The sequence below is a fragment of the Rousettus aegyptiacus genome, unplaced genomic scaffold (assembly GCF_014176215.1).
Source record: "Rousettus aegyptiacus isolate mRouAeg1 unplaced genomic scaffold, mRouAeg1.p scaffold_m13_p_5, whole genome shotgun sequence".
Classification (NCBI taxonomy): Eukaryota; Metazoa; Chordata; class Mammalia; order Chiroptera; family Pteropodidae; genus Rousettus; species Rousettus aegyptiacus.
The window spans coordinates 17259250-17286392 of NW_023416308.1; the positions used below are offsets into that span (position 1 = coordinate 17259250).

The window sequence follows — 27143 nt, forward strand, 5'->3', positions numbered from 1 at the left end:
AGAGACTCCAAAGCCTAGATCCAAGCAGTTTTATTTTCAAAGACTCGTTTTTAAAAGCAGCTGAAGGTGCTCAAAAGATACAAACTTCCAGTTATAAAATAAGCAACAGCGATGTAATATACACACGGTGACTACAGATATTAATAATACTGTATTATTTATGGTCATCCCTCAGTATCTGTGGGGGATTGGTTCTAGGACTCCCTGTGGACACCAAAATCTCCTCTAAAGTGGTGCAGAGCAAGGCATACGTATTTGAAAGTAGCCAAGAGTGTAGATCTTAAGAGTTCTCATCATGAGAAAAAAAACGTATGACTGTGTACCAGACTTACTATGATGGTCATTTCACAATATAGTATATCCAAATATCAAATCATTATATGTTGTACACTTGAAACTGTTATATTTCAATTATACCTCTAGTAAATAATTTAACAGCTTGAATACATAAAGTACATCTCATTGTTTCAAAATTCTGTGCTAAAAATCCAAATTGTATAGTCTTAGTTCTAACTTTTCCTCAAGTTGTTATCACCAAGAGAAGTTTAAACATTTTTCAACCCATTCAAGATATGTATTAGCTAGATTAGGAATTACTTCCCATCTAAGCCAGGACATTGTCACTCAATGAGATAAATTATGAACAGGTTTCCCTCTACTAAAGACTCTGATAGACTATAATTTTGGGGAACTGAAGATAGTTTGGTAATATAAATTTTTACATCTTTAAGACTTTTGTGTTAAGTACTCTTTAATAGTAGTAGTAGTAGTAGTAAACATGGGAGTGGGGAGAAGGTAGGGATTCTAAAATGTAACAGCACTAAACAACATTATTGTAAAATTTTAACATATTCTACTCTCAACCCCAGGATACAATATCAGGATACAATTAATTCTAATTCTTAGTTTACTGTTTAGCTCCCTGGAATGCTATTATATGAGACACACTATGGATTAAAATAATTCATTAACACTTCAGTAGAAAATAAATGTGTCTGGACTGGAAACCAAACAAACATAATTAACATGCAGGGTGGCAGACTGCTCCTCTAAATAAATCTAATCATGCAATCTATCTTTCAGGGAACATGGGGAAATCAGCTGGGAAATAGTCATCTGAAATACCTTTGGGAAGGTGACACTATTTAAGGCTTGGCACAGAATGTAAAATAAAAGCAAAACCTTTCTGGAAATCACAAAAAGAAAACGACAGGGATCTGTGAATGGCACCTGAGGCAGTTTTCCATTAGCACCTTATTGTGTGAGATGTTAGAAAGTTTGAAGGTTAAACGAATGAAAACACCTAAAGGGTTAACATTACAGGGTTAAACAAGATGGAAAGCATTTCCCATGCAAGAATGAGCAGGATAGTCAAACCTGTACTGGTCCCTTCTACTGTGGAAAGCACAAAACAAAAAGTAGAGGGTACACTATCAGATGAAGCAAACAGATATGAAAATCAGTTTGATTTTTAAGCAGCTCAGTTTAAGAAGGCTCATTCTTACCCAGTGTTAGCATTAGCACAATCTTTTATATATTCTCCATTTTTGTCGTGATATTATTCAATACACTGTATAAAACAGTTAAAAGTTCTTTTTTCCCTTGGAATTTATTCCACCCACATTCTATTAGCAATCCCTCAAAGAGAATATAAAGGGAAAGGAAAAAATGAAAAATAAGAATAAAAGATCCCCAGATGCCAAGATACGAACCAGAATATACACCAAAGAGCACAAGTAATAAGCTTCTTAGCAAAGACCCTAGCTGATTTGACCCAAAATTATCTGCAATGGAAGGACTTACCTGTGGGAGGCTGTCCATAAGAAGTTGCATAGGCTGTCTGCCCATATGTTGCAGTGGTCTGAGCCTGGGTATAGCTGACATCAGTGGGCTGTCCATAGGTTCCATAACTTTGTTGCCCATATGCCTGCTCAAAGAAAACAGATGTTAGAAGTACATATATGAACCTTGTATTTTAGTAAAAAACAAAATGGCTTACTTCTAAGTTTCTAAATTGGAGAACCAAAGTTGAAAATACTGCTTTCAAGTAAAAAGATTTTATTTTTTTATTTTTTAAAACCTTTATTTTTCAATTACAGTTGACATCCAATATTATGTTAGTTTTAGGTGTACAGTATAGTGGTTAGATATTTATGTAACTTATGAATTGATCCCTCTGAATAGTCTAGTACCCATCTGGCAATTATTACAATATTACTGACTATATTTCCTACGCTGTCCTCTACATCCCCATGACTGTTTTGTAACGGCCAATTTGTACTTCTTAATCCTTTTTAATTCAGTCCCCCAACTCTCCCCTCCCATTTAGCGACCATGTTTGTTCTCTGTATCTATGAGTCTATTTCTGTTGTTTGTTCATTTACTTTGATCTTCAGATTCCACTTATAAGAGAGATCATAAGGCATTTATCTTTCTCTGATTTATTTCACTTAGCACAATACCCTCTAGGTTAATCTATGTTGCTGTATTAAATAAAAGGTTAAAAAAAAAAAAGGACAAGTGATCACAGTATTACGAATGCTTATTCTTTGATCTAATTTGCTCATTGAAAAAAATTTTTTTTGTAAACTACAAAAAAGTTCCTGAGATAATTGGACAAAATCACAGTTAATAATACAGATTAACAAGACATTCTCAAGGGATGACCAATAAGGGAACAGGTGTATAACTGCCAGCACAAACTGTAACAGTTTTAGCAACTGGAAACAAATGTTAGGAAGACAAAATGAACAAAGAGAAAATAAAATAAAAACAGGGCTAAATTCTGTCAGACATTTCTGCAAACCAGATTTTCAGCAGGACAAAGATTTAAAAACTATCAATGAAAATGTACTAGAATATTGCATGTCTCCCTAAGGTTAGTACATCAACAGCACTGCCTTTTGAACTTGGACATCAGTTAATACATAAAACCTAGCAAGGAATAAGGTGTTCCTTTAGATATTAGCACGATCATATTCTAAATCTGAATGACCAGTTAAATAAGCTCTGCCAAATATCACATTCTGCCTGATCTAGAATGTTTCCATGGCAGTTATTAGTAGCCATTTTATGCCACAGATCATTTCAGAATTTGAGGTGATCTTGAGAACACTACGAGGCTAATTTCTAGAATCCATTGGCCTATGTTTTTAAACACAGACTCATGTGCTGGAGAGTTCAGAAGCTTCATAGCTAGGTAGCAGTAAGAGCTGACCCCACCGTTCCTGTGTGACCACGGGCAAGGGCAAATGCTGTAACTCTGTGCACTGCAATTTTTTCATCTGCAGAACTGCTGTATAAGTTAAAAAAATTTAAACATAATAAAAAATACCGAAGGACCAAATATGAAGCAGGGTACCTAACTTGAGAAATGATACTAGAAAGGTATGGAAAGTTAACAAATCCCATCCAAAGGGATGGTTTCATTTTTAATGGTATTCCCACTATGAAAGTTTAAAATGTCTGTTTATTTTAATGACAAACACATTATACCTTTCTATTACCTAATTTTTGATAAAGATCTGTGCTATTGTTTTAATGGCTGATAAAAACATTTTACTTGGTTATGCAGCTACATATAATTATCTTAAAGATTACCTGGGTGGTCTGTGCATATCCTTGAGTGGGCTGGGCGGTGTAAGCACTGTAGCTGTAAGAGATAGTAAACACAAAAACTGAATACAGAACATTCAGATTCCATTACCAAATCCTCTACAACTATAGCAGGTTCTGTACTCTAACAACATTAATTAATCACACACAAAATATTACTGTAAAAGATTGACTTACCCCTGCTGGGCTGCAGCTTGGCTGTAGGTACTGTAATCTAGAGGAACAGGAGAGAAGAATAGTGTAAAGTCAGCAAAGATAAGGGGAAGGGGGAACGGAATTCAAGTGGCGGGTAAGTCCTTAAACTGTTTAGAGAGGATTTACAGGCCAATACAGGTCCAAATGAGTACTTATTTCTTGACATTAAACCAAAAAAAAGAGAGTCTAAGCCAGTTAAACTCAGAAATTTTGAATACACTGCCAACTAATGAGGTCAAGATCAGCTGATCTGGCAGAGATACTTTGCATGTTCCCATGACCAAAACCACAGGCTGTCATTTCAAATACAGGATTGTCATCCTAACAGAGAACAAAACAAACCAACAGGATTAGCAGTTTTATTTTATATAAAAAGGTGGCAAGCAACAATATTTTACAATGTTTAACATCAGACTCGTTACATTAGTAGCTCTATCATTAGGAACTAGTTTTTCTATTACTCCCTCATTTTAGCAAGTTAGATCAATTCCCTAGCAGGACTATGAAAAGGAAAGGCAGGAAACAAAAGAACAGCCATCTCATTCCAGTATTTTAAAGGGTTTGCTGACTGTAGCAGGGATACATCTGTGCAATAACTCAAAAGCTAGAATGTTATAAATCTCAGTGAAACTGAGTTAAGTCAGAATTGTGATAAATGGCAGAGATTGCATTTAATCTTTTTGGGGAAGAATTTGATTTTGGGTTACACCATCTTTTTGAAATTCAAAATGATTTCAACTTTTTAAAAAATGCCACAATTCTTCTCCCCCACTCTTTTTCTAAGTAAAACTTGCCATAATATTCCTTTTCATAAGAAATTTACAACTTTCACAAAAAGACTATAAATTCTGGTCCAATAAGGTGTCTACAAGTAGTGAAACAAATAGAAAATAAAATGGTTAAGAAATTTTTACGGCACTACTGAATTAAACATATGTATATGTATTTTAATTATTTTTAAAAATTATGCCCAATTCTTTGCTCTCCACAAAAAATATTTATCTTATTTTACATTAGAAGACAACATCACCAGCAGGGCCAAAGGGGTCCTTCCTATTCCATTCAGAGTGTAGTCCCTCATCAGTTTGACATCTCGGCTCTTCATGGAGGAGGGTTTTGTTTCTAGCCCTAATAGAGAGTGCCTCAGTTTGCCTGGTCTAAGCATTTATTGCTGAATCCATCTAAGTTGGCTCATCTTTCCATCTTTACTTTACTTGACTTTCTTCTGCACACCCTTAACTCAGAACCCTGAATCAACATTACCAACTGCACAAGGGATATGAATTGATTTGTCCAAGACAACCTTATGGCATTGGACAACCTTAAAGCATTTTCGATAGTGCTACAATCCATGCTCTATGCAAATCACTTCTTCCATGTGGCACTCAAAACAAACAAACACACAATGAAGCATCAAAAATTAAATATTTTAACCAACATTTTGCTGAGCTTTCTGTGAGAAATGATTCTAAATCTCTGACATCTAAGTTCAATGCTTGCAAGGTCTTTTATAAAAGAAAGTTTCTATAAAACATAAAATTGGCCAAGCTGATACAGAACCACCAATGTTCTCATATCAGTGTGAAACCAGATGCATTTAGCCCCACACTGGTGGGCTAAGGTAGGTGGCAAATTTGTTTCACGATACCTTACATACGTACAGCACAAACATATGGCCTCAAAAATGCTACAGTCACACATTAGTCTGATTTAGCAATCAGTTGTTGGTTTGTTTTTTAACCCTAAAAACGTGCGGCTGAAAATTTCACTAAAAATGGACAGGTGATCCAAGCGAGCCTTTAGAGTGCGGGCAATGTTCTATTTCTTGGTCTGAATGGTAGTTAACTTGGGGGTTTTGCATTGTAATTCTCTGTTTAATGGACATAACACTGTACTTTAGCTACTTTTCTATATGTGACATATATGAGGAGGAAAAACATCTAACATTACCCAAGGTAGTGGCTTTTAGATAATTTAGGGCATTTATCCAAGTGGTAAAGATTTAGAGCTTCAGACTACATGTATGGAAAGTATGGAGCAATTTTGTGGGAGCCATAGAAGCTTTGCTGTAAGTAAGGTCAAAAGTTAAGGGCTCAAAAAGCTCTTAAAAGATCTAATGTAACTTGTTCACTTTGAAGAAAAGGAAACCAAAGTTTAGATAAGTTACGGCATGTACTCCCCCCCCACTTCTGGAGTACCCAAAGGTCCCTCAGCTGGGCCTACTTCTGTGCCTACATAATTGTAACCCAAATAATAGTACATGGAGGTTAGCAGTAACAGTCTGAGCAAAATAGACCAAAAAAAAAAAAAAAAGGGTCATGTCCAGCCACACACAAATTTCAACATACACATTTTGATTCCTTAAGCTTTAGCAGAGAAGGGAGAGTAGCATTCCCCTTACAAAACTTGACTACAGCAGGGAAGAAGGTGGAAAAGTGTCTTGGGCTGTGTTATTTCCGGGTCCTTTCTCCTGCTGGTGCCAGGGTCCTCAACCTGGTACCAACAGCCAGCATTTACCTGCCTACTTACCACACAGCTGGGGAGAAGTCTTCAACTGTCCTTAAACTGAATTCTGGACCCTTTTCAAATTAAGACTAGGAAGGACCCAGAGCTTTGCCTGGCTTTCCTCTTATCTCACTGCCTATAAAGCCTGAAGTGAGGGTGTCTAAGAATATACTCCCAGAGAGAAAATGCTCCAGCCTACCAATAACCGCAGGTTAGTGCAGGGAACAGACTGCAAAGTGCAGGTGTTTAGGCTGCACTCTTAAACACTCGCTGCAGGAAGGCCCAGCCTAGACATTACATTTAAGCTCCCATCCTGGGCTTTCTTTCTAAGTCCACTCCGTGCCTCCTTCCCTGTGTCGTCCACGAAAAAAACAAACCCGTCGGCCTAACCTAAGCAAATAAACATATGAGACGACTCCTTAAGCATGTCATATGACGACTCGAGCCTTTTGTTCCTCCCAGATCAAAGAGGCTAGCCATTTCTCTTGGGAAGGATTTTTCACCCTGAGATCCGGACTGGTCTTATACAACGGATCTCTCCCGGCGTTTGCTGAAAAATGGCCCTGAAAAGAAGCCATTTAATTGCTTTTTGAGGCGGGAAAGAGGTGGGATTAAAAACGGTAAAAAGCAGCGGCCCGAGAGAACAGCCGATTGGGGTACTCGAGAACGGGGAGCACATGCCGTATAAAACCAATCGGGCTTGGGGCTAGAAGCCGCCGAGAATGGGGTAGCGAGACGGCACCGGACGCCACATCAGACTGGGCCTTAAGGATAACGCGGCTCCCGCTCACAGGTCGGCACTCCTCGGCTAACAAATCCGCGCTTCCTTTATTCCCTTCCCCCCGGGCTTCTCGGTGAGGTAGAGTCGCCCTCAGGTTTGGACCGCCTGCCTGCAAATGGGGGTGGGGAGAAGAGCAGCGGGCTCGCGGCTTCTCGAGCTGCTGTCGTGCCCCCCCCACCTCAGGTTTCAAGGTGCCGGGCTCGAGGCCTGGTCGAGCGCCCCCCTCCGCGCGGGGCCTCGGAGGCCGAAGGCCCCGCCCGCGTAGCAGGAGGCAGGGAACGCGGGGCCCGACGGCCGCCACACAATGGAGGCCACCGCAGGCCCCGCGCGACCCCGCCGCGGCGAGCCCCCAGCGCGGCGAGGGCTCTGGAAGGTTCCAGAACCGGCCTGCTCAGTGGGGGAGGGGAGGGGAACGTGGTCTCTCGAATTTGTGGGGCAGCGGCGGGTACCTCACATTCTCGGAAACCGCACTTCACTCATCCCATCCACCCCCAGAGTCGAACGAGCCCCAGTTTGGGCGGCCCGGCTATCCCCAGCGCGGCCGCATTTCCACCACACTTACCCGTGGACGCCATTTTCTCGCCTTCCTTCTCGTTCTCGCAACGTCCGTCTCCCTCTCGCTTTCCCTCTAGGCGCCGCACTGCGCAGGCGCGAAACCCGCAACCTCGGGCGTTACCATCGGGCCAGGCTACGGGGGTGAGGGAAGGAGGGGCGAACCATTGCTTTCTTGTCCTACCGCTCTCTACTCCTGTCTTAATTCTCTCTAAAGAGCGCCGGACGTGACGCGCGGGCTAAAGTAGCATCGAAGGGGTCGGAGCGGCCGGTGAGCAAGTCTTGGCATCAAGGCGGAGTAATTCTCCGCACGAGACTAAATTGTACGGGATGGTTACGTCCGTTGGCTCTAGGGACCGTCTCTGAAGAGTCTGCCTTGAAGGGAAACGGAGGCCGGCGGGAGGGCTGGGGGAAGGGACCTGGGCCTAGAACAACTGCTGACTAATCGGCGGGCGGCGGGGGAGGGGTTGGCGCGCCGGTGGGTCAGCCGGGGTCACGCTCCTGAGCGCGAGCAGAATGGGCTTGGGGCGCCTGGGCCTCAGCGAGAAGTTTGAGCCCCGACGTCCAGCCAGGGGCCTCGCCGGCCTTCCCGGGGCCGGGGGCGCGCTCCGCAGTGAGTACCCCGGGACACGTGGCCCGGGCTGGCGTGGGCGGGGGCCGAGGCAGGTGGGCTGGATGGGAGGCCTCGAACGTAGCGCCCGCCCCGAGATCGCACCCCTCCCACCCCCACCAGTAACGGTCGAGGTTAAGAAGGCTCTTTAATCATCTCTCATCCATACCCTTGTTTTAACGGAAGGGGAAACTAAGGCCCACGGGATTTGAGTACTTTTCACAAAGCCACAAAGCTGAATCCGATCCACATCCTGGGACCCCCACTCTCCATTACCCAAAAGAATCTTCCCCATCTTTGCCTTTCCATTTTTTCTCTGGCTTCCCAGTAAGGTAGGCGGGGCCTGATGGTGCACAGCCCCATTTTGTAGATGCAAGAGACTGAGGCTACTAGGGTTCAAGTCCCTGTTCTGTTTGTCCATGGACAAGTCCACCCTTCCTACGTACCTGGGGGTGGGGGTATAGTTGTGAAGGTGCAGGAGGTGGCCTGCAGTGGGTGCCTTGGCTGCCTTACTGGACTCAGCCCAGTCTCCCTAGTCTCACCCAAGTCCTTGAGCAGGATGTGGTGTCAAGCTCGTGTATTTCTGTCAGTGAACACAAAGCACCAGTTCTCTGTGGGGAGCACCTTGGGGAACTTGGGGATAAGTAAAAGGAAGGACACCTGCTTCTCCCAGCTGAGTCCACCTGCAGGGAAAAAGACAGGGCAAGCTGCTCTCATTAGATAGAATGAGCACTATGATGTGGTCTGCCAGAGAAGGGGACGGGGACATTTGAGCTGGGCTTCAAAGGGTGCAAAGGAGTTTGCCTGTTGAAGAGATGAACATTGCAGGCAGAGGAACTTTCTACATTTTTCCTGCAGGAATCTGGCAGGTGGGTTTTGATATTGTTGATGCCCTTCACAAGGGAGCAGATGAGGCAGCCTTGTTTCTCTGGGATGTTGCTTCCTACTTTATGAAATCAGTTCAGTGGGACTCCTGAAACCTCCAGACCTGGCCGGAAGTGAGGGGGTTCCAGCAGGGCCTAGAGGACAGTCTGGATGTGATGGGAGATGATGGGGAGAAAAAGCTTTGCCATAAGGGCAAGGAATGGGCATGATTGAAGGCCAGAGCTTGAACCAGCAAGGCTGGAGCAGCTGCCTCCATGTTGAGGCCTCCCCTTGTTGGGCCAGCTGGTGCTTACATCTGCCTCTCATTCAGTTAGTGGTGGGCTGGGCCCTGCTTTAGCCCATTTCTTTTTCTCATTCTATGAAGAAAGGATTTTCTTAATCCTCATTTTACAGAAGAAGGAGAGGCTCAGAGAATGGAAAGCTTGCCCAGGGGATACACAGCAAGAAGAAGTGGATACTGGAAGGGGAATGGGGGGCCAGGGCCAGAGGGGTTGTGCTTAGGGCACCGAGGAAGCTACATCGCAGTGTCACTTTGTCCAGTGTCACTTTGTATGCACTCAGAGTGTGGGATTCCTGTTGCCTTGCCTCAAACTCTTCAGCCCCACCCCCTCCCTAACCTGCCTGCCCTTTGGCTGGTCTCTACCAAGGGCAGCTGAGGCCATCTGGAGCTCTGAGGCTGGGCACAGTGGAGAAGAGGAGGGAGGAAGGTGGCTGGTCTGCAGGCTGAGGGAAGCAGAAGAAAGCTGGAGATGGCCCTGAATTTGCCCTAGGGGGTCTTCACCCCTCTTTGGGAGGCTGGGGCTCCAGTTTAACTTCCCTGGCCCTCTGCCTCCCAACCCAGACTCCTTTAGGGCCCAGGGTCCTTTTGGCCTGGCTCGTCCCCATCACACATAGGTAGGTGGACTGATAAGATGGCTAAGCATGTGGTTAGGGTCTGAGCTCCTCTATGGCCAAGTTGCTGAGCCTACCTCTCCAGCCTCAGTTCCTGCTGTGTAAAATGGAGCTGTTGGTAGGGTAGTTGAAAGAAAGATAAAAGCTTCAATAACTGTTGTTACTGTTTTCCTTTACCCCTAGCATACAGCCCCAGGACTACCCTTGACCACCTTCAGCCAGACTATGTGTGGCAGAGGACCCCCTGGCCTACTGTTCCCAGCGCTGCCTTTTGCCTCCTCAGTCCTGATGGTGCTAATGAGCAGCCTATGGCTGGTGGGGGCTGGCCCCAGCCTTGCCCTGGTCCCGGAGCTGCTGCTGGACCCCTTGCAGGGTGAGGGCCGGCCACATGGGCTGTGGATAAAACAAGAGACTTGCTCTAAGGGCCTGAGACCAGTTGGTAGGAGTGGTGTGCCTCCTGTAGTGGCCAGGTAGGGATAGGGACCCAATACCCCTGCGAAGGTCAGCCTTGGATGGGAGCATTCTCAGCTCATCCATAGCTAAGGAGGGCAGAGGAGCCAGCAGAGGGGTGAGAGCCTGTGAATAAGACTTCAGATGGCTTCCCCTTCTGGTAGCTTTCCCTTGAAATAAGAACTAAGGCTTTCAGGCTAATGAATGGGGAGGAGATGCTGGGGTTCTAGAAGTGGTCCCAGCTGAGTGCCCGTTTCCCAGTAATAACAACAGCTTCCATTTACATTTGCGGAACCCAAGTAATGCTCACAGAGGTTAAATGACTCATCCATACTTGGTTGCTCTTGGGAAAACTGAGTGGTGGGTCCAGCTTGTTCTGTTTAATGCAGCCTCGGAGTAGCCACAGTGTTTGGAAGCCCACGGTCCCTTCCATGAGCAATTGCTGGCAGTGGGCAGACTTTGGCTCCTGGGGAGGGGAGGCTGGCTTAGTGGGTACCCCTGGCAGGGCATAATTCCCTAACTGACACATCTGGGACAGCCTTAGGGGTAGAGGCCACTAACCTGGCACATAAGCCCCTTCTTTCTCCTAGCACACCGGCTGCTGACCCATGTTCTAGGCCACACGGCCCTACCAAGTCTGCTCCTGAGTCTGCTGCTCCTGCCTGCACTGGGCTGGCAGCAGGAGTGCCACCTAGGCACACTGCGGTTCCTGCATGCCTCCGTCCTGCTTGCCCTGGCTGCTGGGTTAATGGCCATGATGCTGGCAGGCCTCGGGGTGTCCAGTGCTGCCGGTGGCTGTGGATACATGCCTGTCCACTTAGCCATGCTGGCAGGGCAGGGTTACCACCGTAGATGGCCCCATGGAGCACTGCCACCGTGGCTGTTGCCATGGCTGCTGCTCGCCCTGACACCGCTGCTCAGCTCTGAGCCACCCTTTCTGCAACTCTTCTGCGGCCTCCTTGCTGGCCTGGCCTGTATCCTTTGGCTAGGCCCTGGGCCTGCATGGACGTGTGGGTTCTGTGGCTGGGTCCCCAGGGTGCTTGGGAAGGAGGTGGAACAAGGTGGTCAGGCCCAACAATGCCAGGAAGCTGTGCACACACATTCCAGGAGCATCTCCATGTTGCCCTCTAGCCAGGCTCTGGGTTGGGCCCCAGGGGCTCGGGACCAGGTGGAGGTGCCAATTACAATTTAAAGGAGAGTCCAAGAGGGCTGAGGTGGCCCAAGGAGGCACCTAACCTGGACTTCCCCAGTGGAGGTGGTATCTAAGCTGAGACATGCCAGGATGGGGTGTTCAGATGAAGAGAAGTGAAAGAGGAGAGTGACCGGGCAGAGGGCGCAGAAAGTGCAAAGGCCAGGGGTGAGAGTGGGCTGGCGCGCTCTGGGCACTGGAAGGGGGAACCATCTGGTTGGTGGTGCATGTACATTAAACATAGGCTTGCTCCAAAGATGCTTAATGTCTGTTGAGAAAAGCTGTGATTGGAGAGAACAGTGGGCTTAGACAGATCCCCTGTAGTTTAGGAGTGGGGAGCATGTTGCCCTGGCAGAGGGCATTAAGGGGTGTGTCACTGGGCCCAGGGGTGTCACAGACCAGATCAGGTAGATGGGACTCTGCGAACAGAATGAGGCAGGGGATGGCTGAAATGGGATGAGACAGGTTTTTGGGGTGAGGCACATCTGGCTCCACCTCTTACAGGCTAAGTAGCTTCAGGCAGGTCCCTTTTCCTCTCAGAACTTCCACTGCTGACTGGGGTGACAACATCGCTTGCAGGGCCATAGTAAGGAGACATGAGGCAATGCCCATCATACACGTGGCATGGCCTAGCATACAGCGTGGGCTCACCGTGGCTGGTTTTGGTTTTCCTTGACCCGTTGCCCTGCCCTGGGCAGACAGACGCAGCTGGGGCCTTCCGGTGGCTGGAGCTCTCTGAGAGGAGGCTGCAGGCACTGCAGGAGGGTGTCTTGTGCAGGGCCCTGGCAGGGGGCTGGCCACTCAGGCTCCTTCCCACCCCAGGCAGCATGCCTGAGCTGCCTGTCACCCATCCTGGAGTGAGGTGAGGGTGATTCCAAGGACACCAGACCTGGTGGTAGAAGCTGTGGCAGTGGCTGGCAGTCAGGCCCTCTTCTGCTTTTGCCCCTCCAGGCTCTCCACCCCTGGACCTCTTTACATGGCCTCCCCTAGTCTCTGGTCTCACAGTGAAGACTCAGCCCCGTTCCCACCAGGACTGGGGCCTGTGCAACCGACCTGGGAGGGCTCCTCAGAGGTGGGCTTGGCCTGGGCTGAGCCCAGCTTCCCCCCAGGGACCCCGCTGTGGGTAGCCCTGGATGAGCAGATGCTGCAGGAGGGAATCCAGGCCTCACTTCTTGAGGGGCCAGCCCAGGATCCCGAGAGCCCACTATGGTTGCCTAAGTCCTCCGTCTCTTCTCTGCGGTAAGGCAGGGTGGGCAGGGGTGGGATCTCTGGGTGCGGGGGCTGGAGGTGACCTTGACGCTCTTCCTGTCCTCTCCATCCCACAGGCTGCAGCAACTAGAGCGCATGGGCTTCCCCACGGAGCAGGCGGTGGTGGCACTGGCAGCCACAGGCCGTGTGGAGGGAGCTGTATCACTGCTGGTTGGTGGAGAGGTGGGCACTGAAACCTTGGTGACTCAGGGGAGGGATGGGCCTGCCCATCCCGAGGGCCCTGGGCCCCCCTAGCACACACGAGCAGGCCCTCAGGTGATAAGAGGCCTGGCCTGTGGGTCGGTAGTCTGAGTCCCAGCCCTGTGTGCTGAGTACAGGGGGTGCAGGAAAGCCCCCTCCAGCATCCTGCCTTGCTACTGTTCAGAATAAAAATCAGTTTACTTTTCAATTGGATCTCCTTGGGCTCAGCAATTATATCTGACTCTTCTGTGTTGGCATGGGGCGGAGGCGGCGGGGGGGGGGGGCGGCGTAAATGAATGAACAGTGAATGAAACGCCGATTGTAGAGAGCAGCTTCCTGATGTAGAGATGCAGTGTTACTGTTCCTGCACCGTGCAGCCTCTTCCTCCAGGAAGCTCTGTCCTCCACCTTGGGCCTCTGCTGGGCTGGACCCACTACCCAGGAACATTCTTCATCACTTGTTTCCCAGCTAGTTTTTACCCATCCTCAGATCTCAGCTGAGACCAGACTGCAATCCATTAAGCCTTCCCTGATTCTCTAGGAATACCATCCGTTCACTGCTCACAGCCCCCAGTGACCCTGAGGGATGGGCCATTTCAGTCAGTCTCCTAGCCCTGGCCCAGAGCAGGCTCAGTGGCTGGTGGCTATGCATTGCTGGACCCCATGTGCAAGAAGCAATGGGTGGGTGTGTGGTGGGTGAGAAGCTTCCTCAGCTTTGAAGCAGCAGCTCCTGCCTCCTGGCCCTTTTCAGTCCCTGCCCCTTCCCAGAGAGGAGAGGTGTGTAGACAGATCTAAGGCGGAGGGTGGGGCATGAGTGTGAGTTGCTGATGGGCTGGGGTTAGAGGTAAGGCAGAGGGGCATCTGGGAAGTTGGACTTTGAGGGTCAGTGCTTTATATCCTCGAGCAGCCTACATTATAGTCATCTGGAGATTGACCCTGTTATTGGTCACCAGCTGGTGTCCAGAAATGGACTGGGAAGCCTGAGGGGCACACCACCAGTCTCATTTCCTCATGTGAGAAAATAGTTTCAGGGGAAGCTGCAGGTTACCCAGTTTAGAAGCTGCTCTAAGGTCTCTGCAGCTCCTTGCTCCCTGGCACAGCCATTGTTGGACACCTGGGTTGGGAGTGGGAGGGTGGGTGGTGGTAGAGTGAGCCTGTGCTCTGCCATCATGGCCCAGGTGATGGCCAACAGAGCCCTGGTTCCTTCAGCCCTATGAGGCCAGCCTCAGACCTGCTTTGCAGGTGGGCAATGGAGGCCACTGAGAAGAGGGAAGAGGCCCCTGTTCCTGCCCCACTGTCCCCAGTCTGAGCACACACTGAGACCAGGCTGGGGGAAATTCAGGCTGGGGGCCTTTATTGGCTGGTAGACACCTACCTCCTGGTGTCTGTCACAAGCTTTGTGGGAGCAGGCGGCCCATCCCTCTCCATGCCCGGACTCCCCACCTGGGACATGGGAGGGGCTTGGGGGCTCAGGGACAGAACTGAGGCAAGGACCTCCCAATGTCCTGTAAGACCAGGCAGCTTGGCCTCAGGGTTGAGAACTCAGCACCGAAAAACAAGGAGAGGAAGAGCACGGGTGCGCTCCTCCGCGGTTTGATGGAGAGGAAGGGAGGTGAGACGGCCCTCCCTCATCATCCCTGCATGTGCCCAGGGCTGGGCAGAACCCGGCTCCCTCAGTGCCTGCAGGCATGGATACCTGGGCAGCTGATGGGAAGACAGAAACTGCAAACCTGCCATCCCCTCCCCACAGGCCTGCATCACCCCATTTCACAGAGGGAAACAGGCCCAGGACCCAGAGCAAGGCCTCGGCTCCCACCTGGGCCACCTCTCCCTCAGGCCCCAGTCCCTGCTCAGCCTCATGAGTCAGATGTGCATAGGGTACCAGGACCTAGACCTCCCTCTCTCGAAGGCCTAGGTGGCAAAGGGGACCCTGAAGACATTAATAAATATGGATAGGCAGTCCCTGGAGGCAGCTGGTTTAGTCCAAGCTGGGAAAAGAGGCCTGGCCTGGCCCACCCCGAGGGGCTGCCTCTGCCCTCAGCCTCTCTCGTTGCGGCTCCTGGGGGCCACGATCCGGTAGTTGGTTGCGTGTCCTCCCCTCTTGCCCCGCAGGAGGCTGGGGGTGCCCGTGCCGGCAGGGCCTGCCCCTGACCCCTCTGGTTCTGCCGGAGGGAAGGAGAGAGGCTGGGTTAGTGAAGTCTATGTGAGGAACCCACCTCCCCTTGGCCCTCTGGGGGGGTGGGGGAACTGGGCACTCTGCCAGGTGCACTCTGCCCTGGCATCTGGGAGGCAGAGCTGTGGGAAAGAAGGGGGTCTGCAAGCTGGTTAGTGTCCCCCCCACCCAAGAGGGAGTAATCAGCCCCCAACCCAAAGAGTACTGAGGGCCTCTATTTGATTTTCTGTCATATAAGGATAAATGAACCCACCAAATTCCTGAAATGTTTAATGTGTAGTGAATGATCCATAAAAGTACAGTTCCTTTTTTCTTTTCTACATTTTGGGGTGGAGGTATGCCCCGAATCATCTCCATTTCAAAGCTGGGTAAACTAAGGCCAGGGAACATTCACTTTCTCTCTCCTCGGATTAGGCCGTGGTGGGGAAGGGTTTAGGAAGGCCAAGCTCTGCCATTGACCTATTCTGTGGCTTTGGCCAAATTGGACCCGTCAGGGCCTCAACAGTCTCATATCTAAAACCAGGGGAACAGTTCCAGATATACTCTGAAGTCCTAGCCAACTACTGTAATTATTGAAGTCCATTCCAATTTGGCTATGGTGAGATATGCCCCAGCCTAGTAATGAGCTGTCCCCCCAAAGTGAAACTGAACAATTGGCATTCTTGCCATCTGAAAAACTCCTACGCATCCTTTAAAACCCAGAGTAGGACCTACCTCTTCCGGGAAGCCTTCTGTGATTATCACCTCAATCCCTCTCAAAGTTAAATGAGCAGGTCAGAAGGATGGGCTGTTTTGCCAGGGGAAGAACAATGCTCAGGGAAGAGAGCCCCAGGATGGAGGACTTAGCTAAGCCTCCAAAGCCCTGTTCACAAGACAGACATTTGGCCTCTGGTGACCACCAGCTTCCCATTGAAGGCACTGCCAGGAAAGTGCCTATATCCTTGTAATCATAACTGTTCAGCACCCTGACACTGTGTGCCCCAGTCTTCCATGCACCTCTGGGCTGAGATTTGGGAACCCAGGGGGCAAATACGCATATGTGGTCAGAGTCAAGGGTCATTGCATACCCCAAATCAGGGAGCATAGGAGGAAGGGTAGCACAGAGCTCAGGCTCCAACACTGGCTAGGGTCAAGTCCTGGCCCCACCACGTTCCAGTTACATGGCCTTGGGCAAGTCACAGACTTTTGAGCCTCATCTGGAATGTGGATTTAACACTCCTGTTGTCACACGCTTGCAATGTTTAACATGACTATGAGTGGGAAGTGTTTTCACAGTACATGCTGGACTGTGGTCACTAGGTTGGCCTGCTTTTGACCCAGGGCTCTGGCAGTTATGGGCACTGTGAGTCTATCACAAGGTGTTGTTCTGACATGATCAAATTCAGGGCCTTGGTTTCCCCTGGGCCCCACTCAGTGCCTTGTGGAACAGAAGTGTCAGCAAACCTTTGCTGATGGAGTCAAAAGAGCCAGTGCTTTAGAGGACAGACCTAGATTAGACCCTTGGCCTTACCACTGCTGTCCCTATGACCCTGGGGAAGTCACATGAGCCTCGGAACCTGTTTCTTCATCTGTGAAATGGGCATGGTATCGCCCACCTAGCCAGTTTGTTGTAAGGTCTGAAGATGATCATTGTAAATGCCCCAGTCTGAGGTAGGCTGGATGTGTGATAGCTGTCACTATTATCATCATCATTGATTATAACCTAAACATGCCCATCTGGGTTTTTAATCATTACCTCCTGTGTATGATGGCCAATGGGGAAGATTCCATCTCTTATTCTGCTCCCCTCCTCCCACATCACCCCTTCCAGGCCCACAATCAGAGTTGGCTCGTGGGACCTCTGTCCCAGGCTCACAACCACAGAGAGTGGGCATGGGCTTTCCCAGGTGACCAGCACTTCCTCCCTGGGCTGCTGGTGACAGAGCTGGCTGAGGGAGGACAGGGTATAGATCCAAGGCCACAATGTGTCTCTTTTGGCTCCTGCCTCAATCCTCTTGAGAGAGGTGGGAGATACCTCTAAAGGTACTGAGAGCCTGGGATTAGGTCCTTGGTGAGAAGAAAGGAGGTCTGGGAGATGGTCAGTGATATTTCTAGAAGTTAGAGAAGCCACGTGGTATGGTAAGAGGAGCTTTGGAAGCAGACTACATACACACTTTCCAATCTCCAGGCTTTTCCCATGTAGGGCCCTTTGAGGGTTGCCCTTCCCACCTTCTGCTGGCTCACTCGTTCCATGACGTAACGCAAGTGTCCTGTCTTCCAGGAAGCCATCTCCACCTCCCATCCCCAACCCCTCAGTGAGAAGTGACTGCTCCTCACTCACATCCTTTGGTGTTCCTGCACCCCATGATCCTCATCTCTATAGATCTGAGGATCTCCTGCTTGACAGGCAGCTCTCCAAGGCAAGTACCTTTGGGATCTGCCTCAGTGCCTGCCCAGACTTGGCATTCAGTAGGTGCCCCCTACAGTTTTGCTTAATGAAGGAGGCTCGGCTCTAACCTTAATCCTCTTTCCTGCTTGGGGCCTCAGTTCCCCATCTGTAAAATAGATCCGAGGTTGGAGATGATATCTGAGACCTGTGTGTACTGATGCCCTAGGACTAGATTGTGAGATGGGGCTTCTGGAGGTGGGAGAAGGGTGGCTATTGGGGCCTCTTAGCAGGCCTTGAGGGCAGCCAATCCCTGCCTCTCTCCAAGGCCAGCCACAAGCTCGTTTAATGGGGAGAGACCTCCGTAGCCCCACCTTAACAAACCAGGCACTTGGTGTCTAACCTTTTGTGCCTCCCTAACCTGCCTTTGAGGATCTTCTCAAATTGGGCCATGCCAGATCCTCTAGCCTCAGCATTTACCCCTCAGCATTCTCACAGAGCAATCCTTCTAGGCTCTCTGGCCTCCTAGCTTTTGTCCATAATGTTCCTCTGCCTGTTCACTCACTCCTTCTCCATGCCCTTAAGGACTCCACTTAGCCAATACCTCCTCCAGAAAGCGCGCGCACACACACGCACACACACCCACACACCCACACACACCCACCCTACCCTGGGTCGGGGGCACTTCTGTGCTTTTATGGTTGCCTATACTTATTCCACCTTGGTTTTTCTCACCTTGGGTTTAACAGCCAGCTCCACAGCTTCCTCCTACACCCCCACACCCTAAGCTCCATGAGAATAGGACTATGTCTGTCTTGCTGTGTTGGAGTCTATGCCAGCAAGATGCCTGGCCCAGAAATGATGCTCATTCACTCACGAACTGGTTACTGGAGCCTTCTCTGTGCCAGGTACCATCTACTAGCTGGATGGAAGGACTAAAGAATGAGTGTCTGCTGGCCTGGGTCCAGGATTGGGAGTTGCCTTCTGTGACCCCAGGCCCTTCCCAGGCCCTTCCTGGAAGGGGCTGCCCCTGCCTGCCCACCCTGCCATTACCTGGCCAGATGATGGCTTCCAGCAGGGTGACCCGTCTGGCCAGGAGCTCCAGCTGAGCCTGCTGCTGCAGGAAGCTCTGTAAGCTAGGAGCCTGATGGGAGATCGAGAAGAGCAGACGGTGCGAGTCCGGCCTCCAAGGGCTGGGCCGGGGAGCCAAGGGTGGGGTGTATGGGCCAGGCTCCAGCGGGCTTCAGGGCAGGAGCCTGGGTATGAGACTCTACTGAGACCTTGGTCTCCCCTTCTAAGTGGGGACAGGGCTTGCTTGGCTCAAGTGACCAGATAGGTGGCAGATTGGTGAGTGAATGCCTGGGGTGAGGGTCTGGCTCTCTTAGGCCCCTAAAGGAACTTGCAGGGCAGTTTAGGAGTATCAGAGGGGGAACTGAAACTGTCAGGGGAATAGCTGGGGCCAGGAGGGCCCACCCTGTGAGAGCCTGTGGGGCTTATGGGCAAGGTAGGAATCTGAATTGGTGGGTGGTATATTACCCAGAGTCCCTTGGGGCCTAAGCTTGGCTCTGTCACCCACAGTCCCCTGTACTTCTGGAATCTAGTTCCATGACCTATTGTCTTGTGGGCCTCTTCTCTAGAGCTGAAGCCTAATTGAAGTCTGGAGCCATTACCCATAATCCTCCAGTGGGCCTGGGCTCTGACTTTATTACTCGTAATACCCTGCACTATTGCAGTCTGGCTCTGTTACCCAAAATCCCCTGCTGGTCTGGAGTTTGGATTCATTGCCTATAATTTCTTCCAAACTCGAAATTTGTCACCTTTGGTTCCTGAAAACCGTATTACCCATGATGCCTGGAGGCCCAGGTCTGACCACAGAAGTGGGGCCCAGGTTTCTAGGGCTCCATTTCACCTGTGGAGGAGGGACCAGCCATTGAGGGATGGGTAGTCTTAGCCTCTCAGGTCCCCACCTGCCTGGGGCAGGCACCTCCTCAGCCTCATGATGGCCCAGGCAACTCCACTCTGGAGGGCCTGGGGAAGGCTGGTGGGCAGGGGCTGGGCTGTCTGTCCGTCTGTCTGTCTCTACTCACCATAGAGCCCAATCATTGTTTCCAAGATTAAAACCCTCTCAGCTAAAATCTTCAAAGCCTCGCGTAGTTGGTGCAACCCCTCCCCCTGCGGAGGAAAGAGACAGATGCAGCCGTGAAGGGGGCAGGGGAGGGGACCCTGCAAAGCCTGTTGGTGGCCCATGCCCCACCCTGGACATGCACTGCAGCCTGTACCACCTGCCACAGCCCAGGGCCCATGGACAGCCGGGACAAGACCAAGAGAGGACAGGAGGGGGACAAGGCAGGCAGAAGCAGCCCCCTTGGTAAGTCCTGATGGATCCCAGCTGACTTCTTTCTCCCCACACATTTGCAAATCCTGCCGCACTAAGGGCCAAGGGACACCAATCCTTAGGAGAAGCACTACTGTCTCAGAGCCTGCCAGGGAACCTGCCACATAATGTTCCCTGCAGGTTGCCACAGAGCCCCGCCTCCCATCTCTCTTTACAGACACCAGTTGTTCTCACATCACCTGTGTGATTCCTGCCACATCTATGGACCACCTGTACTCCTGTTTACTTAATATTCTTTAAATCGACACACTTTTTGCCTTAAATACTAATTAGTCTCACCCTAATTAACTCTTTTAGTGGGATAAGGCTACTACTTACTGATATCCTTTCCATTCACATCCAAATGAATGCATATAAGTAAAATTAGAATATGTTTGAGTCGCATCACTGTTGGGAAGCTATGTTTAAAATACTGGCAAAGCTGAGGCTCAGGCCCTAGTGCCCCTTCTCCAGCCCTTCTCACTTTGGGCTCTGACTACACCAGGTCCTAGAGCCCGGCCCTCAGCCACACCCTCTTGTCTAAGCAGCATCTCCAGTGCCCAGGTCCAGAGATATGGCAGTGGGCCCACAAAGCCACCTCCTTCCCCAGGCCTCCTTGACCTGGGACTCCCCACTCCCAAACAGTGCCAGCTGTTGCCTGGGGGTCATGCCGGAGACCACCAGCTGGCACTCACCTCCACTTGCTCCCAACCTGTCTATCCTTTCCTTGCCCAGCATAGGGTCCATGGTTTTGCCCAAACTCTACACTCCCTCATTCATTCTTCTTTTCTGGTCCAGACTTACGCTATTTCTGGGTTGTAGATATCCTAATTCCAACAGAGCACCAGGACAGCAAATCTCTCTGTGTCCTTTACTCGGTATGGACTTAAGTGAAGGGATGACATATACTATGCATATTGCTACAATTATAATCCATCACTTTAAAGTAGCTGTTCTCCTCTACCCCCCTTCCCTTCCAAATACCTAACAACTGAGAGACTTCCTAACATGTCCATGAACCTGCTGTGGCCTTGCTGTGACTGTCTGTTAGGATCTCAGTGTCCTGTCCACATCACATGGATTGGGCCACCCTCAGACCACTGATTGGCCATTGCGGCCTAGGGTTCACAGGGTCACCACAGGCTGAACATCAAAGTAATCCCTCTTCAAGTATTACAGGAGGAGGATCTAAAAACGGATGACCTTCAAAAATTATGTTAAGCCACTCCTGACATGGACAGTGGGAAAAGCTGACAACATGAGCCTCCTGAGGAGATGCAGTAAGAGGGTACCACATCCCCTGTAAGTGCTCCTTCCAAGAGTATTTAACCTGCATCTCATCACGAGGAAACAATCAGGTAAATCTAGATGGTGGAACATTTATAAAAAGGCAAAGTCGAGAGAGAGAAGAAAAGGGCAGGGGGCCTGTTCTAGATTAAAATAGTCTAGAGATGTGACAACCAAATGTAATGTATCAATCTTGATTAGACATTTTTTAAAAAACAGCTATAAAAAGCATTCTTTGGACAATTGGTAAAATTTGTACATGTTATATATGAAATGGCATCATTTCACTAAATTAATGTCACCTTTCAAAGTGTGACAATGGTATCGTGGCTCTTGGGGAGAATGTCTACGGTCTTTTGAGATACACACTAATGTGCTGGGGGAGATGGAGATGAGGTTTTCAATTTACTTTCAGATGGATTAGAAAAAAAAAGTCTGTAAATATGTAAAGAAAGAGCAAATGTGGCAAAATACTAACTGTTATAGAGGAAGGGTAGGATGTTTAGTGTATCAAGTTTTCTGCATATTTTGAAAATTTTCACAATAAAAATCTTGAGGAAAAATGTAAAAAATGATTCTGCTATTTGGATCCCTCCCCAGATGGGTGGCCTGCTTTGTGTTGATGACACCCCAGTCTCTTCCCAGCCTGACCTGAGTATCCCCGGCCTGTCGGACACTCCCAGTCAGCCACACAGTAGACATCTCCCATTTTCCACGGACAGAACTCAACGAGCCTGTGTCTCCTGGCTCTCCTTTACTATTGTGTTTCCTTTAACTTCTTGTTCCCCCTCACAGCCAAACTGGCACCCAATGTCTCTTAGCTTCATTGACATCTGTCCATCCTCATTGTCCCCCCTCCCAGTTCCAGCCCCCACAGTCTCTTGCCAGGATGACCATGACAGCCTAGTCTCTTTCTGCTTCTCCCATCCATTCTCCACATGGCAATAGAGGAATCTTCCACAAACAAAAATCTGACCACATCATTTCCCTCCCCGTTCATAACTATTTCAATGACTTCCTACTGCCATAGAACAAAGTTCAAATTCCTCAATATGGCCTCCTAAGTCCTGAAAGCCTCTTTACTTCCATCTCACCCATTCCCTATCACACTCTGCCAGTCCAGGTATTTGCACACGATGTTCCTCTGCCCGAACACCATTTGCCTGGTTAATGTATCTTTTAAGCCTCAACAAGGAGGATGCTAAATCCTCCCCCATCACAGTTGAGCTCCTCCTGTCCTGTCACTGCTGGTTACTAGTCTGTTCCTCTCTCAGCCCACTGGGACTACCCTGAGGGTGGTGACTTGTGTCCAAATTGCATCTAGGTCCACAGTGCCTAGCCTGGGGTCTGGCACCCACCGAAGAGGTGCTTGGGGGAATATTAACTGATTCTCCAGGTCGTGGGAACTGAAAACCTGGGCTTCAGTTCCAGCTTTACCAACAGTTCGATCTGCAGAACTGGACCTCAATTTTTCTTGTCTGAATAAGGAGTCAGAGCTTTCTTTGGTCTATATGGGTTGGCTCAGCCTAGTCACTCCTGGGGAATGCTTGCAGTGCATGTCCATGACCACTGGGTGACACTGCTGAACCACAGCCAGGCCAGTGGCTCTCAAAGTTTTGCTAAGTGGGGTTGCTAGGTAGAATGTGTATAGGAGCCCTAGGGGAACTCATTCTCACCTGCCCCCAACAGAACTACACCCCCACCCCCCAAAGCCTCATGCAGCCCCCAGTCCAACAGGCCCCCTCCCAGGCAGGCAGCAAGCAGGGGCTGAAGTACAGGTGGGTGAGGGGGAGGCAGATGGGCAGGGGCCCTGCTACCTCTTGGGGGCCCCTCCCACAGGTCATCCTGAATTCAAGGCCTGGTCTGGGATAGTTCTGGCATCTGTTCTCCTGCCAGGATTCCCATGTAGGGATGTGGCTGCCCAGTCTAATTCAGACTTCACTAAACTCTCCCATCTGTCCTGGGCTGCATGGAAAATGTGCTGGGAGAGGCCAGTAAAGGGCCTGAGCAGAGGCAGAGGGCTGGGCTCGCAGGGGTCTACCTGAACCCCAGGCCTGCTTTTGTGCATATTGGCAGAAAGCTAAAAGGCTCTGGAGCCAGCAGGGGAGGGAAACTGCAGTGGCAGTGAGGAACTGAGAGAGGCTTGTCAGAAAGGTAGCAGGGCCCCGGAAGTCATGGGAAGACATGGGGGAGGGCTCGTGCAGGGTGGGGGAGCTCCCACGGCTGTATCCATCACTGACCCCATAATCAGGAGCAGAGAGGGCAAGGCAGGTGCTGGGTGCTTCCTGCATCCTCATTTACTAGTACCTGCCAGGAAGTAGGATATCCCAGCCAGACTGCACCAGGGAGAGCAGAAGGGGTTGGAGGAGAGAGGCATAATGCCAGCCTCCAAAAGAGCTGCTTCTGTAGGGGTATCTGCCCTGTTCACCCTGTCCATTTTCCAAATATCCCCTATGTCAGTGATGGTTTCCAGGTCCCTGCATCATAGGGCTTTTGGTCTTCCTCCAATGTGTTTCTTGGGTGGATAGAGTTCTAGGTCCTGAAATCCATTCACTATAACTATCACTAATAATTGTGAAGGTTTCTAGGATCCCACATGTGGTTTCTAGGTCTCCTTTCTCATTTACTCTATATCTCCTTATATATGACAGTTTCTAGGCCTTCCTTCCCATTCTTCATGGGATTCCTTTATGTATGATGGTTTCTCGATTCCTTTACAGCATTTTCCATTGTTCTTTTATGAATTTTTAGGTCTTTCCTCCCACTCCTCATGGGTCTTCTGTAGGTGATGGTGTCTAGGACCTCATGTTAATTCTCGGTCTTTGTGTATAACGGCGTCTAATTTACCATGTACATGACAGTTTCTAGGCTTCTCCTCCCATGCTTCATGCATTTCCTATGTGTATGGTAGTGTCTAGATCCCCTGACCCTTTTACCACAGGCTCCTGTGTACCTCAGCAGTTCTATGCCTCCCTCCATGGCTTTCCTAAGACCCCCTATCACATTCTTCTGTGTGGATATTGTTTTCATGCTTCCCTTCCTTCTGTAGATAGGGGAGCAGAAACTATCCCCTGCTGGATGAGGGCTATGGAGGCAGGGGATGCAGTCTGGACTGGGTTAGCCCAAACTGCCCAGGAGGAACAGGCAAGGTCACTCTGGCCCAGAAAGGCCATGGAGGGAAGGCAGAGACAGGGACAAAGACAGAGACAGAGAGTGTGGAGTCTGCTGATAAGGCTGGCCCTGCCCTGTTGGGGGAGACAGGATTGGGGAAAGCGTTAGGGCTGAGAACTGTCAAAGTCCTTCCCCAGGAGGCCAGGTGGTAATGGGGTTTTAGCTGGGGTGCCCCTACTCCAAAATAATCTCCCGAGTGCCCAGGACAGGAGGGGACAGCAGGAGGTCAGTGTCGGGCTGGAGCTTACCCAGTGGCTCTTCTCACCAGGGTCTCCTTTGGGGCCAGGTTCTCCCTGCAATGAGAGAGAGAACAATAGAAGTCATGAGAGAGGACAGGAGAGGAGGAAGGAGGAAGGGACAAAGGGAAAAAGAGAGAAACATCTTGAGAGAGGCTGAGAGATTGAGAGAGGCAGAGACAGAGAGTAGCTTGTATTGGACTAACACTAGATAAAAAGGGAAAACACAACTGTTTGAAGGCAATGGAAAGTGATAAAGAGCAGCCAGAAACTGGAGGATATTTGACCTCTGAAAGAAGGAAACTGTACTAGGTAGAATTCATATATTTATAGCTTTGCCTCTGAAGGTTATACCCCAGTCCCCTCAGCCTAACAAATAGCTCAAGCAGAAAGCTTTAGTTTTATTGGCCTGCGGAGTCCGAGGATGGAGTCAAGACTGCCAAAGAAGGAGGACCTTGAGGGGAAATACTGGAAAGTAGGGAGCCGTGATAGAGGAGTGAAAGCTGGATAAATACTTCCCTTTAATCCTTGAATAGTTTATGAACTGCCCATCCTGAAGTCCCAAAGCTGAGTCTAACCCACAGCCTAGACCAAAAATCAACACTCTTCAGAGGAAGATAACAGATTCCTTCACTATATAACAGATTCCCTTCACTGTATTGTCTGTATTGTCCATGTATGTAATAAAAAATATTAAACATATGAAGAAACAAGAAAATGTGACCCATACTGAAGAGAAAAATCAGTCAGTAGAAACAGATCCATAGCCAACCCAGACGTTGAAATGAGCAGACTCAGAGTTTAAAATATTTATAATAAATACATTAAAGAATTGATATAATAGGTAATGAGATGGGCAATTTCAGTAGAGATGTGAAAACTGTAAAAAAGAATCAAATGGAAATCTTGGAATTGAAAATGATAATATTTAAAATTATAAATTCATTAGCTGGGATTAACAGAAGTTTGGCTATAACAGAAGAATCAATTAACTTGAGGACAAATCAATACAATAATTCAAATTGAAGCATAGGGAGAAGAAAGATTAAAAAAAAATGAACAGAACCTCAACGACTCATGGGCAAGTAGTAAGTATAACTGGAAATGCAAAAGGGAGAAGAGAGCACAGGAACAGAAAAAAATGTTTAAAGAAATATTAACTAATTTTTCCCTTCACATTTGATTTAAAAACAAAACAAAACAGATTTCTAGTTTTTGGTCTAGCACATAAAGAGCTTAGAAGTCATCATTTGTTCCTAACAATAAGTAAAAAGCTGAACAAACTGAAAAATCAACAGCACTTATTAAAGCTATCAAAGAAGTGAGGTCACAGGGCAAACCACTGCCCGCCCCCCTCCAAATTACAGAGACAGAGAGGAAGAATTTACTGGAGCTAAAACCTCTTTGGGAACCACTGCCAGGTACGAAAACCTATAATTAAACTTAATTGACAAATTACTGGGGCTCAGTGTGGACAACTTTTGAGAGTTAAACATTTCAAGAGGATCCAGTTTTGGGCAGAAGTGGATAAGCCCCTCCCACATTTGCTTATGTAGGAGTGAAATAAATGACAGCACTTCTACAATGAGTGGGAGGAAAGAATTGGGAATACTTGGTTATTGTAATGTATTTGTACTAACCACGATGTAGTATAGCGTTATTTGAAGATAGACTTGGATTAGCTATAAATTTACATTGCAAACTCTAGGAAAACCACACACAAAAAAGTTTAAAAAGATATAATTGATATGCTATGAAAGGAGAGAAAATAGAATCATATGAAATGTTCAATGAAAACCACAAAAGGCAGAAAAAGTGTAGAAGACAAACAGAGGAACAAAAGATGGGCAACAAATAGAAAACAGTAATAAATGTGGTTGATATTAATTCAACTGTATCAATAATCACTTTAAACATCAATAGTCTAAATATGTCAATTAAAAGACAGAATCGTCACAGTAGCTAAAAAGATAAGACCCAACTATATGCTGTCTACAAGAAACCACTTTAAGTATAAGACACAGGTAGATTAAAAGCAAATGGATAGAAAAGATATACCATGCTAACACTAATCAAAAGAAAATGAGAGTAGGGGGTGGCTCCATAGTGTAGTGGTTAGCATGTCTGCTTTACACGCAGAAGGTCCTGGATTCGTGCCCCAGGTGGAGCCACGGACCATACCCTGGGTGTGCCAGGCCCCCTGAGTGTGTTGGGTACACCAGGCCCCCCAAGTGTACCAAGGGTACCAGGCTCCAGGGGCACCAGGCCCCGGGTGTGCGCATCGAGTGTGTGTGCGTGGGGGGGGGAGGGGGGGGAGGGGAGACGCTCCCGCCTTCAGAGATCCAGTTCTTAAAAGGGAGGCAGCAACATCCATAGGTCAGGGGTGGAAGTAAGGGAAGGGGAATTAAAGGGGGAA

At 48.8% G+C, this 27143-nt stretch overlaps 3 protein-coding genes across 26 annotated transcripts in view; 1 reads left to right on the forward strand and 2 right to left on the reverse strand.

Annotated features, from left to right (window-relative positions):
- The window catches only part of EWSR1 (EWS RNA binding protein 1), a 25640-nt gene extending 17855 nt beyond the window's left edge, over positions 1 to 7785 (reverse strand). For all 4 annotated transcript variants that reach the window (XR_004950750.1, XM_016164314.2, XM_016164312.2 and 1 more), the window contains exons 1-4: positions 7659 to 7785; positions 3793 to 3829; positions 3601 to 3652; positions 1804 to 1927 (exon numbers count right to left, since the gene is read on the reverse strand). Coding sequence is in view for 3 of the 4 variants with exons in the window: in XM_016164314.2 (XP_016019800.1) it covers positions 1804 to 1927; positions 3601 to 3652; positions 3793 to 3829; positions 7659 to 7671 (226 nt within the window). In the remaining variant the exon portion in view is untranslated. The remainder of the gene's footprint in view (positions 1 to 1803; positions 1928 to 3600; positions 3653 to 3792; positions 3830 to 7658) is intronic.
- RHBDD3 (rhomboid domain containing 3) lies at positions 6666 to 13335 on the forward strand. Of its 7 annotated transcripts, none has more exons than XM_036220203.1 (6): positions 6666 to 7108; positions 10218 to 10407; positions 11075 to 11458; positions 12376 to 12535; positions 12625 to 12912; positions 12999 to 13335. In XM_036220203.1, exons 2-6 carry the CDS (start codon positions 10260 to 10262, stop codon positions 13174 to 13176), a joined length of 1158 nt encoding a protein of 385 aa, XP_036076096.1. In that variant the 5' UTR covers positions 6666 to 7108; positions 10218 to 10259; the 3' UTR covers positions 13177 to 13335. The 7 variants fall into 7 exon arrangements, with proteins under 7 accessions (XP_036076096.1, XP_016019806.1, XP_016019805.1 ...); XM_016164320.2 differs by lacking the exon at positions 6666 to 7108 and adding an exon at positions 7808 to 7919; XM_016164319.2 differs by lacking the exon at positions 6666 to 7108 and adding an exon at positions 7832 to 7971.
- Positions 13336 to 14458: 1123 nt separating this feature from the next.
- The window catches only part of EMID1 (EMI domain containing 1), a 50764-nt gene continuing 38079 nt past the window's right edge, over positions 14459 to 27143 (reverse strand). For 9 of the 15 annotated variants that reach the window (XM_016164361.2, XM_016164359.2, XM_016164364.2 and 6 more), the window contains 4 exons: positions 24740 to 24784; positions 19747 to 19831; positions 18713 to 18915; positions 14459 to 15283 (listed from right to left, as the gene is read on the reverse strand). In XM_016164361.2, the coding sequence (XP_016019847.2) occupies positions 14978 to 15283; positions 18713 to 18915; positions 19747 to 19831; positions 24740 to 24784 (639 nt within the window). In that variant the 3' untranslated portion in view covers positions 14459 to 14977. Of the gene's footprint in view, positions 18916 to 19746; positions 19832 to 24739; positions 24785 to 27143 lie in introns of all 15 variants that reach the window. The other 6 variants (XR_001599329.2, XM_016164366.2, XM_036221261.1 and 3 more) reach the window with 6 other exon arrangements.